This window comes from Neopelma chrysocephalum, unplaced genomic scaffold, assembly GCF_003984885.1.
Source record: "Neopelma chrysocephalum unplaced genomic scaffold, ASM398488v2 Primary Assembly neopelma1_23, whole genome shotgun sequence".
NCBI classification, from domain to species: domain Eukaryota; kingdom Metazoa; phylum Chordata; class Aves; order Passeriformes; family Pipridae; genus Neopelma; species Neopelma chrysocephalum.
The window spans coordinates 3,674,594-3,689,022 of NW_020897691.1; the positions used below are offsets into that span (position 1 = coordinate 3,674,594).

Below are 14,429 nucleotides of genomic sequence, written 5' to 3' on the forward strand. Positions count from 1 at the left end.
AGACCAAAAACATGTATTATTTCATTTAAGTGATATTTCCTCTTCCTGAGAAATAGTGACAATCACTTTCATGCTTGTTCTTCAGCAAGTAAAAACTGCTTCTAATGATCAGTAACTCTGAAAGTTTTTCACAAAAACATTGCTTTAATGTCTTCAAATATATGACAAGATTTATTTGATAATCAAAGTTCCTTCAGTGTGTCAAAATTTTAAAAAGCTTGCCTCTAGTAAGAAATAAGTGAGCCCCTGTCACTTCACTTGGGTCCTTCAAGGGACAATTAAAACTATTCTTTTTTATTTCCAATTCAATTGATCAGATTTTAGAGAGGTGAGAAATTCCTAGCTGAGGCTGAATCACACAGGTGCCAGATATCCAAGAGAATTTGAACCAGGAGAATCATGAAAGGCCTCAAGAATGATTTTGTGATTTAAAAAGATTCATCTTCAGTCTATAGTTTATCTCATTTTTGGAAATTTTATTCTTTCTAGATCTGACTCATTAAACTTTATATTTAAATCTAATTTCATTCCCATTGTTATTTATACTGTTTGTTCCTTCTTCCTTTTTTTTCCTTTTCATTAAGTCTTCATGAGCAAATCATACATCCCTCACATACATCTAAAAAGAGCATGCTATATGCTTTCCAACTGCAATAATGGTTGTAGACAACCACATATAAAAACAATCACACTGAAATATTTTGTCTTAAAAACAAATCCCATATAATTTATTTGCCAAATAGCAAACTAAGTTTTTTATCTCCTTAATGAAATTAAGGAGACCTGTTTTTCCTCAGATGTGTAATTTTTAACTTAAGTATTGGTCCCAACCTTTCTTCTTAATGTTTCCTGTGATACTACCACCAAGGAAGCAAGTGTATGTCATTAGGCTGCTCTGGAGTTATGCACAGGTGGATTTGCTACAGAGTGTGACTTCCTAAACAGTGAACTTCCTATATCAATATCTGAAATGTATGAATTCTTTTTAGCCTTCCTTCAGAACAATTCTAGTCAATATAGTTCAACTATTCAGTTTTAAGAACTGAATTATCTAAGTATCTCTATGTTTTGGCCTAACATGGCTTACACAGACCAAATGTAACTTGAAGGGGGGTTAACGGATACACAGATGCATAAAATAGCACTTATAAAGCCTCATTTCCCTGGGTAATTGAGTTAGAAAAGAAGTAGTGTTGTACAAGTGACAAATTAAATTTAATTTAGGGTAATAAGAAAGAAATATACTACAAAATTAAACACTATAGAAGGAAGAATCATAACAATTGCTGAGCTGAAGGACATAATTTTGCAATGCCTCAGTTGACCCTCGAATAGGCCCTATTTGTTATAATGTCAGATAATTTTATTTTTTATTTTTGTTTTAATTAAGAAATATATTTTGACAAGCATATAATGCAATATTTTTAGTGTATTATAATAAATGCAACTGCATTCCACTTAACATCTGAGCACCATTTTTTCTCTCATGATATCTTTGCAACAACAATCTCTTCCTATACTCATTTCTGAACTGCAAATTCATGATGCTAAATATAAACACAAATAGAAGAACACTTTTCCTTCTTACCGCTCTACATAGATACTCTTGCTAGTTCCCAGAGCGTATAAACTGGCCAATATTCTATAACAGGAGACCTGAACATCTTCCACTAAAGAGAAGAAGAAAATGCTATTTATAAAGAGATATTTTTTTTGCAATTTCCCTAGAATTAAAATACATTTCCTTCCACAGTAACTGAATTAATAACATTAAGATGTCAAAGGCAATCCACAGAAATCACTCACTAAATAGAGAAAGTCTTTGGACCTCTGAGTGCTATAGTTTTTACTCAAAACTTCCATTCACTTCAATATCATGTTAACAGCTAAGACAGTAAACGTATTTCACTAGTGCATTAACTTTCTGAAATTAATGGCATACCAACTCTTTAAATGGATACCTTTACAAGTAGAACACCACTGTACAAAAGAAAGGAAATCCAGTGAAACAAATACCTAAATATTTTAATCAGAGTTTATATTTTTTTAAATTTAGGCACAGATACTAGGTAATAGCATGTACTTTGTTTACATTTTACACTGACAAAGGATTAAAAAAAATAATCCTTTAGTCCTTAAGAATACTTCATCAATAGATGTTTTAAAATTAACAAATACTTCAGCCACAAAAATGTGAGAATAATCTTAATATCTATTAGAAAAAATGCTTTTCTAGTGTACTCTGCAGTAATATAGTAACAGAGTAAGTACCATCAAGAAGAACAGCACTCTCATTCTTGCCATAGATATCTTTCCTAGTGTCTATTACACTGCTAATATTGTCGCCCAACATGCAATGAAATATTGTGAGTAAAACAGGATAAGACTTCATGGGCTGGGAGAGCCTACAAGGTATTGTATCAAAGCTACGTGGGTTGGCTCTTTACTGTACCGTGATTTTAGTTCAGATCATCTTGTAGTTGAGTGTTTTTACATAATAACAGTAACCTCAGGTACACCTTTGAACATGCTACCCCCATAGAGTACTCTGTACCTAGTACTCCTTGGTATAAGTAGCAGGTCAAGATGCTTGTACAAATAAGATAATCTTATTCTTAACAAGGTGTAAAGAGAAGTTGTGTGCAAGAAAAAATAGCCCTTTCATCTATGCTCTAGATAAAATAAATAGGCACAACTTAAATAATTTATTCTTACTCAGTTTATGAATTCTAAATTGGGTGTTTTACACCAGTGTGATGCATGTAAAATAGCTGGTTAAGAACACCAACTTAAGTGATAAAGTATTCAAAGCTAATTATTAAGTTTTAAAACACAGAATACAAGAGATCAAAAACTATACAAGGCATGAACCTGCTGATGTCTAAAACAGTGGTTTATGATGAACAAGTGAAGTATGTGAACCCCACAAACATTTTTTCTGCACACTATCACAGTCTCCTTAATTTTACAGAAATGATTTAATGAGAAAAGAGGATGTTTATATCTCATGACATTCAAATCCATCAATACAACTGCAAATTTTCAAAGTGTTCTTTTAAGGCCATTCTTTTAAATAATACTTTTTACAGACTCTAAAAAGAGAAAAAATATAACTTGATATTCTTTTCCGCCAGATCCTTTTCATGGATTTTCATAACTGAGTTAGCTCTACAGAGCAGACCTGCCTCCTTTAGTGCAGCATGGACAGTAAAATTTCTGTGAGTTCCTAAAATATATAAAACTAAACCTTTATGTGCAGACTGCAAAGTCTGCAAAATGTTGTCTTGCAGATACCGTGTTGGGGAAAATAAAGAACACAATATGCGGTATTCAGAATCTCTACAGAAACCCCATATACAGGGTCTCATACACCTTCCTTTCTCTGGTGCCTGAATTCTTCAGGAGCTCCTTCCACTTCTCCCTTTTCCTTAGAATTTAAGATTCCCTGCTAACTGAAACTGAGTCAAAGTGTATGTATGATGGTATAACCTCATTCTTGTAGTATAACCTTAGTTATAGACAGAGAAAAAGCAAATTAACTTGCACAAAATGACTTCTCACAGAAGAAAAAAGTCACGTTAAATCTATGGTAAAGTTATAAACAAAATCAATCCTTCTTTCCAATCACAGCCACATCTGCTTTAATAATTTACATGATGTCCACTAAAACCTGCAGACTGTTTTTGGTGGATTCCAGCAAATTTTTTATTAAATCTATGATAATTTTGTCAAAATGACATAGGATGTGTCCTTCTCTAACAGAAATGAGAATCTAATAACGCTTACTACATGATACAACAGATATTTTAGTGGCATGGCCCTTCTACATACATACATAATATGATGCATGATACATACATATCAAATCTTCCCCAAACTGGTGCTGTCCAATATGCTCAAATAATGAAGATAGCACTGGCAGGAGAGCAACTGTGGTATAATTAATGATTTGTGTAACTCCTTTTGGTTGATTTCTGCTGTGTGTAAACTGGCCTTGCTTAAGATTTTCCATTGTTTTCTCCAAATCCTCAGCAGCATTGTCCAAAAATGCTCTCAATGCCATCCTAACAGATTCCAGACCAGTTTTCATCACAGTCCTGTTTATAGCATGCAAAAAGAATGAAAAAGAATATTCTATTAGACAAGCATGGAATAACGTTTAGTCTCGGATGATATGAAATAGATAATAGAGATCTGAAGAAAAATCTTTCATCTTTTAATATTGTAAAATCTTCTCAAAGCAGAATAACTTACTGAAAACAAGTTTCATAGGTATCCTGCAGAACACAAGGATACTTTATTTGGCTTCCTGCTGAGAAAATGAAGTCCTTTAAAATTTATAAATTTATTCATTTAATTTCAGAGGGAAAAAAAACACCTAACAAAACCAAGAATGAGTAAGTCTGAAATTTCTGACTCTAGAAAGAGAAGAAATCTATCTCAAGCTAGAACTCAAGAAGTCTTCCCAACCATGACAGTCATATTTCTGTCTCCAAAATAAGGACATCAAAAAGAAATGAGTAAAAACAACCACATCTGTTTAAAAATAAAAATAAATAAATAAATAATAATAATAATGGTCAGTCTTCGCAAACGAAGATTTTTGGGAAAGGTCTTTTACCTTTCCAGCCTGCACAATGGATTTTTTAGGTGAGACGCAGCATGCGCTGAACTGAGCCCACCCTTTAATCCTAAGGTTCATCTGCCGGGGCCAAGCGAGCTTGGACAATGGCAGTGAGGTCCTCAGGACATAGGTTTGTTTAGAGTGACCTTCTCATAGATGGATGGCCTCACAGGGCTAACGGGCTCCATCTGCCCGGGGGGACTGGGATTCGAACCTGGGTCGCAGCGGTGAGAGTCCCGCATGCTAACCCCTAGGCCACCAGGGGTCCCCAAATAAATAAACAAATGCATTAATTACATAACTCTAGCACCATAATACCAACATATAATTCAGGAGAATTATTACCTTATTTGTTTTAACTAGCTCAACTACAGAAATCCTTTGTTTAAGGAAAGTGAAACCCAGGTGATGTTCTTCTGTAAATTTAGTATTAGTTCAGTTTTTCTCTTTGGTTGTTCATTTTAAAGAAGAAATATATACAGTTTCAATGGCAATCTCTTCAAACTTACATGTTACTCCCATGAATTCCCTAATCCCTATCTAGAGCTATTTTTACATCTCTACCAAGAGCTAAATTAGTGACCTCCACCTGTATCAGTATTCCATCTGTACAACTGCATAGAGCAAGGACAATTTAAGACCAAAAATCCAAGATATTGCAACATAAAGGATTACCATGCAGTATCTGAGCCATATTAGTGACCATGATCATGACTACCACATAGCAAATGGAAAGTAAAACTTGTCCATTTAAACCACTGCAAATATACTGAGAAAAAGAGCTATCTGTGTGTAATACAGTCAATTTTTGAGACTAAATGCGAAGTGAAAAAAGTTACCTTGAAATTTCCACGGAGATAGTTTAAACTACCATATTTTGTTTCACAGCTGCAAAGATCTAAAAATCACCTATCAGCACAGATGGTTGAACGTAGAGTAAACAGAAAGCAACACATTACCCTCCAATATATCAAGGTTTTCTCATCTATAAACCTAACAATGGGTCAGGCAGCTCAATTAACTTAAAAGTAACACTGAAATCTATGTAAAGTGTCTGGGTTGGTTTGGTTTTTTTTTTCAAATAAGAACCTGAATTAATTTTACAAAGACACTCTGTGAGACAGATTTATTGCATTCCGTGTCCATTTAACTCCTGAATTTTTTGATTAAACAGTGTAAGCAAAATACTAAAGTATTTCTAATTTTATTGCGGTTTTAAGAAAGTCACATGATTAAAACAAGATGAATGAATAGCTAGCTGTTTCTGGACACCATTGATCCATACCGAAGTTGAAAGTGTAATCTACAAATAGCATCCTGTCAAAGCCTAGTAACTAACCTACTTTGCAAGGGGAATTCTTTTCAGCATGGTAACTCCTTGAGTGTTGAAATTCAGTAGCCTTACACAGAAAGCACAAATCTGACTGCACATTATACTCTTTATTCTTGATTTTCTTTGTACTTTAGAAAATATAATCAGTATTACCTCGCATCCAAAGTCTGGCCCAGTATGTGAAGACAGTTGACTATTGATGTGGCATCATTTCCTAAAAAAGGGAGAAAATGAACCACCAATTAAGCTGAGCATAGTGTAGCATATCAACATTCTGCTAACTGTATCTCTGCATTTATTGAAAGAATAAATGACATAGCAGAAGAGCAACTGAACTTCTGCATAATTTTAACATTCAAGTTAAAAAACATGCATTTTTTTTGTCTTAGCCTTGTTTACACAAATGCAGTAACTAGAGCCAGTAAAGCATCTCTCATCAAATAGCTGAGGCAGTCAAAATGGAAGCACTTAAATGTGGGGTTAATTAGAGCTGCAGTGTATTGTCTGGTTTTCATTTGATTTCTATAAATTTTGCTTCAATTAGTTCAAGTTTATCTGGACATTTATCTTCCTCCTCTCAGTAACAAAAACCCTGTTAATTTTCAAAAGTTACTATTGCAGGAGGAGAACATTTATATAAAATGTCATAATAGAAGTTAGTTCCCTGGTGTTACCCATAGGCTGCAGCCATTTATAGCTTGATTAGATGTGGTTCACGAGTAACATAATATACATATTCCATAATATTTTCCATTATTTTCCATTATTTTTTCATACTTATATATGTAAAAATAGGACTTACGCACAACATGCCTTGTATGCATATATATCCCAAAATCTTGCCTTCTACAAGCCTCTTTCCTGTAAGTTCACTTTTTAAATACAGGACACATGTAGGCTACAAAAATCTGAACCACAGTTTACCTAATACATTTTTTTTTAAATGAAATTCTGCAAAAATAGAACTGCCTTTTCTTATGTGTTTTTATATTTAAATTTTCTCAATTAATGAAAAAATAGAAACTAATTGAAGGTTTAAGACATATTTCTGCAAATACTGTGATCTGCATACAGTGATACAGTGCACTATACTTTCTTACTGGTGGTTATTTCACTTAAAAATATAAGCAAACATACAACTAAAATTAGTAACTCAGTGAAATAGAGATTTAAAGAGATAAATTGCAAGGAAGGTGTGGGAGGTTTGTTGCAGCACTGAGAAATTGTTCTATGCTGCCAATATTGCTGTGGTGTTCATCCACAGCAGATTAAACAAAACTGAGCCACAACTTCCACAGCTGCCCCTAGTCAGGCCCCACCCTTTTTTCACTGGCACTTGTGATCAATACAGTGAGCAGATAAGAAAGCTGAGGTGACCTAAAACAATCCTACCAAAAACACCACTCCAAAGGATTCTTTTTGCCAGATCCAATTTTTTTCCTTATTATTTTGCTGCTCTGGTGATATCAATGCCAGTGTTAATGCAGAGAGTTCAAAGATTGTGCTAATGACAGCAGGTATGAACAGAATACTCAAAGCAAACTGGACTTGGATTGTGGATTAGACTGTCATAGAATCATAGAATGGTTTGGGTTGGAAGGGACATGACAGATTATCCAGTTCCAACCCCCCATTCAGGGGGGCCAGGAACACCTTCTTCCACTAGACCAGGTTGATGAAAGGTCCATCCAACCTGGCCTTGAAAATGTGCAGGGATGAGGTAGCCACAAATTCTCAGCAACCTGCTCCAGAATAGAATTCCTTACTAGAGATTTAAACCAAATTGAATCAAACTACTCATATAAATGTGCTTTTTAAATTGAGAAAACATAAATTAAAATGCTCAATTCACCAAAATTATTCACTAAAATCTTTCAATTTCAGCCAGTAATAATAATGAAAATAAGTCAATACAGTCTTCCTGATGCACAGCTACAACTCTCAAACAGTAAACTATTGGGGTGAAAATCTACTTTTACAGTGTAAGAAATAATGTTTACATGTTGAATTACAATTCCATAATCTAAATAACAGTCTTAGATATCAAATGTGATTAACTATTTAAGTTCCCTCTGGAAGACTTGCATACTTAATTTCCCATTTTATCAAGACTTCTATATACAGCTTAAGCTACATGACTTTCACTAATGATTTTCATAAAGGCAGCTGTATATTCAGAAGTACCACTCAAATTCACAGTCATATAAAATACCTACATATCAAAACTATATAGCATTTTGTTATTTGTTATAGCAAACTCCCCACTATCCCTAAAAGGTGAAACTCTTGCTCACTGAAGATGCCTCCAAAATGCACAAATAACTTTCTAGGCCCAGCTGTACTCAGAGACATCCTTATGAGCATTTTCCCCTCTTCTACACAGTCCTTGTCTTTGCTGGAGTAAGTGCAACTCTGTTGATCAAGTTTTCTAATATGATGCAATTCACTGTCAAGGTAAGGCAAACTGTAAGGTGACTTTGAGTTGAGTTAGCAGGTCCACAGTAAACAACCCAACCATGCTCCACAATCTTATGGTAATCTTGTGATAATTAACAGAAAAAACCACAGTGTTGGCATAAAGATTTTCTATTCTGTTAGTTACTGCAGTCTAGGAAAAGAGTTAAAAACCAAACTGTAGCCATGGGGAATAGTCATCCGATCCTATCTGACTTATCTCCTACCACTCAAACCTAGCCAAACAACAGGAAATAAGAAAGCTGAGATGTGGAGTGTAAAAGATCTTTTCTTTAGTACTGAAGAAAGTTACGTTGACTTGGATTTTTGATTTCAACTGTGACTCATTTTAGGAAAAAAAAGTCTGAAAGTCAAATGCACACCATAACAAAAAAGATTTACAAAATTTTAATAGTATACTTGAGTTATTTCATTCTTTGAAGAAGCAACCTAGGGTATAAATCAGAACTTCTGTGTACGCTTGTGACATATTCTGCCCTTCAGAAAAAGCTGCAACAATGCCACACAGCTGCAGAAATAACTCCATTCCTCCTATGACCTTATTGCTTTATACGGAAATCCACTCAGCTCATCTCAAAACATTCAAAAGTGATATCCCAAAATAACTTCTGATCTTTCTTCTCAGTTTAATAGTTTTCATAACAGTCTATAAACTTTTTAAACACCACACTGCTGCAGCAAGTTCCTTCCCTTCAAATTGAATGAAATATGCAGGAATTGAGTTAGATGCATGTTACCTTAATCAAATTCTAATTCACTAGAAATTACCCATTTAGGTATGTTCATGGATGCTGAAGTTTGCACTGCATCCACCATAGAAGCTATGTATGCATAGGATGTACTATTTCAACTCTCAACTCATGGCATAAGAAAAAATTGCAAAGTAAATTACTTCAATTAAGTGATTTTCACATGGCATAAGACAAACACAGAGCTCCTGCTAAAGTCACATAATATTAGAAAGATAGTACACATGCGTATGTGGAGTCAAGCAGATCTGGGAATATTCAAGAATTCCACAGAACGTAACTAAGCATTTCAGCCACTTCAAATTTTCCTTAATGACTTTCCAATACAAATGTGCAGTTCGGTGATGTTTTTCCCAAATGATTTAGGATAAAATAATGAATTAGTAATTATAAGTTATTCAGCAAAATTCTTTGGTAGGATAATGAAATCCAGATATTAGTTAAGACACACGGAAAACTAAACAAAACCCCCCAAACTGATAACTACAAAAGCTTTTTATTCCCTCTAATAAATTTTGTGATCTACCAATCTAAATTATTAGTGGTCTGTGTAGACCATGCATTTCTGCCATGCAGCATGCAACAAAGCAGCACATAACACAATGCAAAAATGGCAAAGAAAACCAAGTGATGGCCATGCTAGTATTTGTCAAGGGTCTCCTTACCAAACAGTGAAATCCTATGCCTGACAAGAACTCCAAGTTTGCAGAACAGGCTGAAGACAAAAGAAAAACAAAAGAGAAGAGAAGGGAGAAGGAAAAAAAAGGGGGGGGGGAGAAGAAAGAAAAAATAACAGCTGATATATGAGCAGGAAAAGCAACATGATGTCACGCAGAAAGAATCAACTGTCTGAGCAGAATGTGGGACAGAGTACTAAAGAAAGAGTTTTTAAGTGCATATCCTTAACAAACATGGTTAAATAAGCACATATTATAATTAAAGAAACAAAAAAAAATTAAAAGCAAAGCTAATTAATGTAAAAGCATCCCATAAAATAACCCATAAGGAAATAATCATCAAAGTTTTAAGAAGTAAAACGCAATCATTGTGCTATTCAGGATACCACTGACAATTTGAAAATGAAAGGTAAGGGAATCAGGTTAATTGAAGTGTGTGATGGCAAATGTTTAATTAGTTCAATTAGGATCTTGTAAACTTGAACACAGTAAAAATTTCTTTTCAAATATGTTTCTTTTTAAATATTTAACATAAGAAGTAGCCTCTAAAATGTTTTAAAACAATAGAAATGAATATGAACAATGATTTTATTTCACATGTTTGAACTAATCCCTAGGCTGAGAACAACGAAGAATGAAGTTTTGTTTTAATGCACTGAAGCAGGAGCAAACTGCCCTACCCAAACTGACCCGGCCTCCAGATTTGGGAGAGATTTGTTCAATCTTCATGAATTCTTCTGTGTGAGAATTTTCACCAAGAACAACATCCATCTTAGTGTTAATATTTTATGCTGCAAACTCCCTTCATCCACTATAAATGGCATGAATAATATAATGACATTTTATTGAGCTACTTAATTATTAGGCACACTGGATATTTATTAACCTCGTAATTAGAAGCAAAATATAAAATAAGCATGTCTGCACAGCTTATGGATGAGATCTGAACATGTTGTTCCATTGACAGACAAGAGCATGGCGTCAAATGAAAACATTTATGTCCAGAATCACAACAGCCAGGTTAATGTGGTATTGAATACAGCTAATTAGCCAGTGCACAGTGATCCACTTTAGCAACAGCAACCGCTCTGTTTTAGAAATGAGTCTGTTTGGTGCATGTTCAGGGATCTCTGTTCACTTTTTATTCCATGATGCAGACATTTACTATATATTTCTTTATAAGGATCCTGGTTCATCAAGTCCAATATGAAAAGCTGAATAGAAGCATGTAGGCATCATGTAGATATTGTAGATATACAAATAGCTCACAATCTATTTTATGTTCTGATATACAAATGTTATTCAATGTTATATAAATGTTATTCAATTGACTGTACCATTCAGTACTGATGCTATGCTTTCACAAAGTGAGACTGAACCTGTTACCTCCAATGTAATTAGTTTAGGTTAAATAAATAAATGAATAAGTTCAAATGGCCAGTACTTAGATTGATGTTCACAACCAATTTCATACAAATGCAGTAGTATAAGAACTTGCCAGATGCTCTACTGGATAAGAAATCCAAAAAGCCCAATCCTGAAGAGGCTGACTACAAGCAATATGGAATATAATGCCACCACATTTCAGGAAGAAGTCTGACCTATATTTTCCAGAAAAACAGATCCGTATTTACTGTATTTTCTGAACATGGAATGGTTTTTGCATATGTTAACACTCTCACTGCATTATCAATACCCAAAATTATACTCTTCCATAGCTTAATGAATGCAAGCTTATCTTCACTGGAGAAAGAAAGCAGCCAGGGACTACCCTTAGCTTGAAGCAAATACTATGTAGGAGGTGCACTCAAACAAATCTAAAGAGAAAATTCAACAGAAAATCCAAAATTCAGCTTTGATAAGCTCCCTTTAATACTGTAAGGGGAAAAAATACACAAAAAATGTTGGGAATCTATTAAAATAACCCAAAACAACCCTTCAGGAAATGGATCATTCAGTGTAGTTTCTATATCTTTGTGTCTTGATAATTAAGAAATAAATTGCTCATCAGGGCTAGCTATACCTATTATTCATTCAAGGTTTCCTTATAGGTGTTTTCTTTTCTTTAGCTGACCCATCTGGATAGCAGGTAACCCAATAAACTGATAGCAGGTAACCCAAGCTCTCATCTTTATGCAAGGCTATATGTTCAGGAATCTCACACAGCTATACAGCATGTGTGCAGAAATCCTGAATCTCTATGCAGCAGGTATGATGACATATTTGACATTCCAGAAGTGAGAGGTTTATTAGCATGACTTAATAACTGCAAAAATACTGTTATCCAGGACATTACAGAAAGAAAAACAGCACCTCATAAGAGTGGAAAATTATTTATATTTATGCATTTCAATAAAGTTTTTAAGTTCTTTGAAGAACACCATTCATATAAGCTGCCAGATCAAATTAGTCCAAGAGATGGTGCAGGGTCAAGACAGCCATTACCTACTTATGCTTAGTATTGTTGCCAGAAACTTTTTTCAGTATTTACACAATCTTGCAAACCCTGCATGTCTGTATAACCACGAATTGGCTGTCAGCTTCAAAATACAGCAATTCAATATTGCATGCCCAATAACAGCCAAGAAGGCAACTATGATACATACACACATTACAGGTATTCAATAGGTCCCGTGTGAAGCTTGTAGTCCACCTTACTAAATGGGAAATGTGGGTTTCAATTCAATAAGAACTGAAATTAATGAAAACATATCTTAGAGAGATGGTCTAAAAAAAGGGTGACTTCAGGGAAATAATCAAGTGGGTATTTCTGTAATATTACTACTGTTATTACTATTTAGAAAACTAAAAAGCAGAAAGAGTGCAACTCCCTCATTTTTCCTTTTTATGGTGGACATAATAATGATATTTACTGAATATCAGCTATAATATATGTTTGGCTTTTAAACCTACCATTAAATTTTGCAGCAATAATGATTTCAGTATATACCTATTTCCAACAGTGAGAACCGATACATAATTTGTATAGTCCGTGCCACAGACTTACACAGTGCTCTATTGTGTGACATAGTGATAAATTTAAGTTCCCTGCATGATAAAATCATCAGCACTGCCTTTTAAACAGCACATAATATTAACTCTGCACTCCTCTCCATTTTATACAATGAATTTTCCTAACAGGAAAAGAAAGTGAAAAATGTTTACTCTATTTAAAAAAGTTTCATTCAGAAAAATATTTCTCTGCCTTCCACTTCTCACTTTCCAACAGTCAACTGCTGCTGTTTAAAGACAAACATATATGCATAGACATTAACATTATTTTAAGCTTTACCTTGTCACCATTTCTTTCTCTTTATTAGAGGCATGGCCTCCACTGCTGAGAGGCCTACTTGCTGAAGATAAGAAATACAGGCGATGATTTTTAAAATACTGATCAATCAAAGGGAGCACAACCTGAAATTACATCAGAAAGAAGCAGTTATCTCAGGACTTTCTTTACTATGTTCTGTATCACTCTGTAAGTCACAACTAAAGACAGGAGGTTTCAAATAGGTTTTCTGTTTTAAAATCCCTATGTGCTTTTTTTCTTTAATGTCTATTCCTCTTTGAATTTATTTAGTATTCAAGGCACTCAATATATCATCAAAAAAGGCAGCAGAAAAAAACTTTACATTATCTCTCGGCCTTGATCTGTGTGTTTATTCAGGAGGAGTACAAAGCAGAAAGTATAATTTAATTTTATCTCACAATTTCAGATTTTTCCCATACCACATAACCAAACACAACTATTTGTTCCTTTTAATGTAGGTTTAAGAAAAATTCACCTACAACTGTCAGCACACCAACAGCACTTAATTCTAGATGTTGTCAAATAAAACTCCCAAAACAACCTCATTCATTAAGGGCTTGTCCATAGAAGTTTTCCTGTTTACTTCCTGTGGTGACTATTACTCAGTACCTACTGAAGGTGTCAGCCACGAGGAGACCCAAAATAAATTGCCAATAAGAAGACCTGAAATTGCTTCCTTTTTGGAGCATGGTTCACAAAAAAGTGGAATGCTATCTTGTGAGTCAGTGAACTTGGCAAATAATACCACATGTAAGTACTCTAATGTATTGAAATTACAATTTACTGGAAGGATATCAGGGTTAGAAAATGCTACAAACAGTACATTAGATAGACTGCTATCAGCAGGTCCAGGGAGAGGATTCTTCCTCTCTCTCAGCACTGGTGAGACCACCTCTGATGTGCTATGTCTGGTTCTGGGCTCCCCAGTACAAAAGAAACATTGACATACTGGAGAGAGAGTCTAGTGAAGGGTCACAAAGATGATTAAGGTAATAGAGGATCTTTCAAATGACAAGAGATTGAGGAAGGTGGGACTCTTTAGCCTGGAGAAGAGAAGGCTCAAGGGGGATCTCATCAATGTGTATAAATATCTGAAGAGGAGGGTATAAAAGATGGAGCCAGGCTCTTTTCCACTGTGACAAGACCAGAGTCAATGGGTACAAACTGAAACATGGTAAGGTCTCTCTGACCATCAGGAAACACTTTTTCACTGTCAGGGTGACTAAGCATCGGCACAGGTTGCCCAGAGATATTGCGGAGT

At 34.6% G+C, this 14,429-nt stretch overlaps 1 protein-coding gene across 10 annotated transcripts in view; it reads right to left on the reverse strand.

Annotated features, from left to right (window-relative positions):
- The window catches only part of RYR2 (ryanodine receptor 2), a 394,099-nt gene that overhangs the window by 78,697 nt on the left and 300,973 nt on the right, over positions 1-14,429 (reverse strand). For all 10 annotated transcript variants that reach the window (XR_003534458.1, XM_027684666.1, XM_027684677.1 and 7 more), the window contains 5 exons: positions 13,151-13,272; positions 9,847-9,896; positions 6,111-6,171; positions 3,859-4,097; positions 1,589-1,670 (listed from right to left, as the gene is read on the reverse strand). Coding sequence is in view for 9 of the 10 variants with exons in the window: in XM_027684666.1 (XP_027540467.1) it covers positions 1,589-1,670; positions 3,859-4,097; positions 6,111-6,171; positions 9,847-9,896; positions 13,151-13,272 (554 nt within the window). In the remaining variant the exon portion in view is untranslated. The remainder of the gene's footprint in view (positions 1-1,588; positions 1,671-3,858; positions 4,098-6,110; positions 6,172-9,846; positions 9,897-13,150; positions 13,273-14,429) is intronic.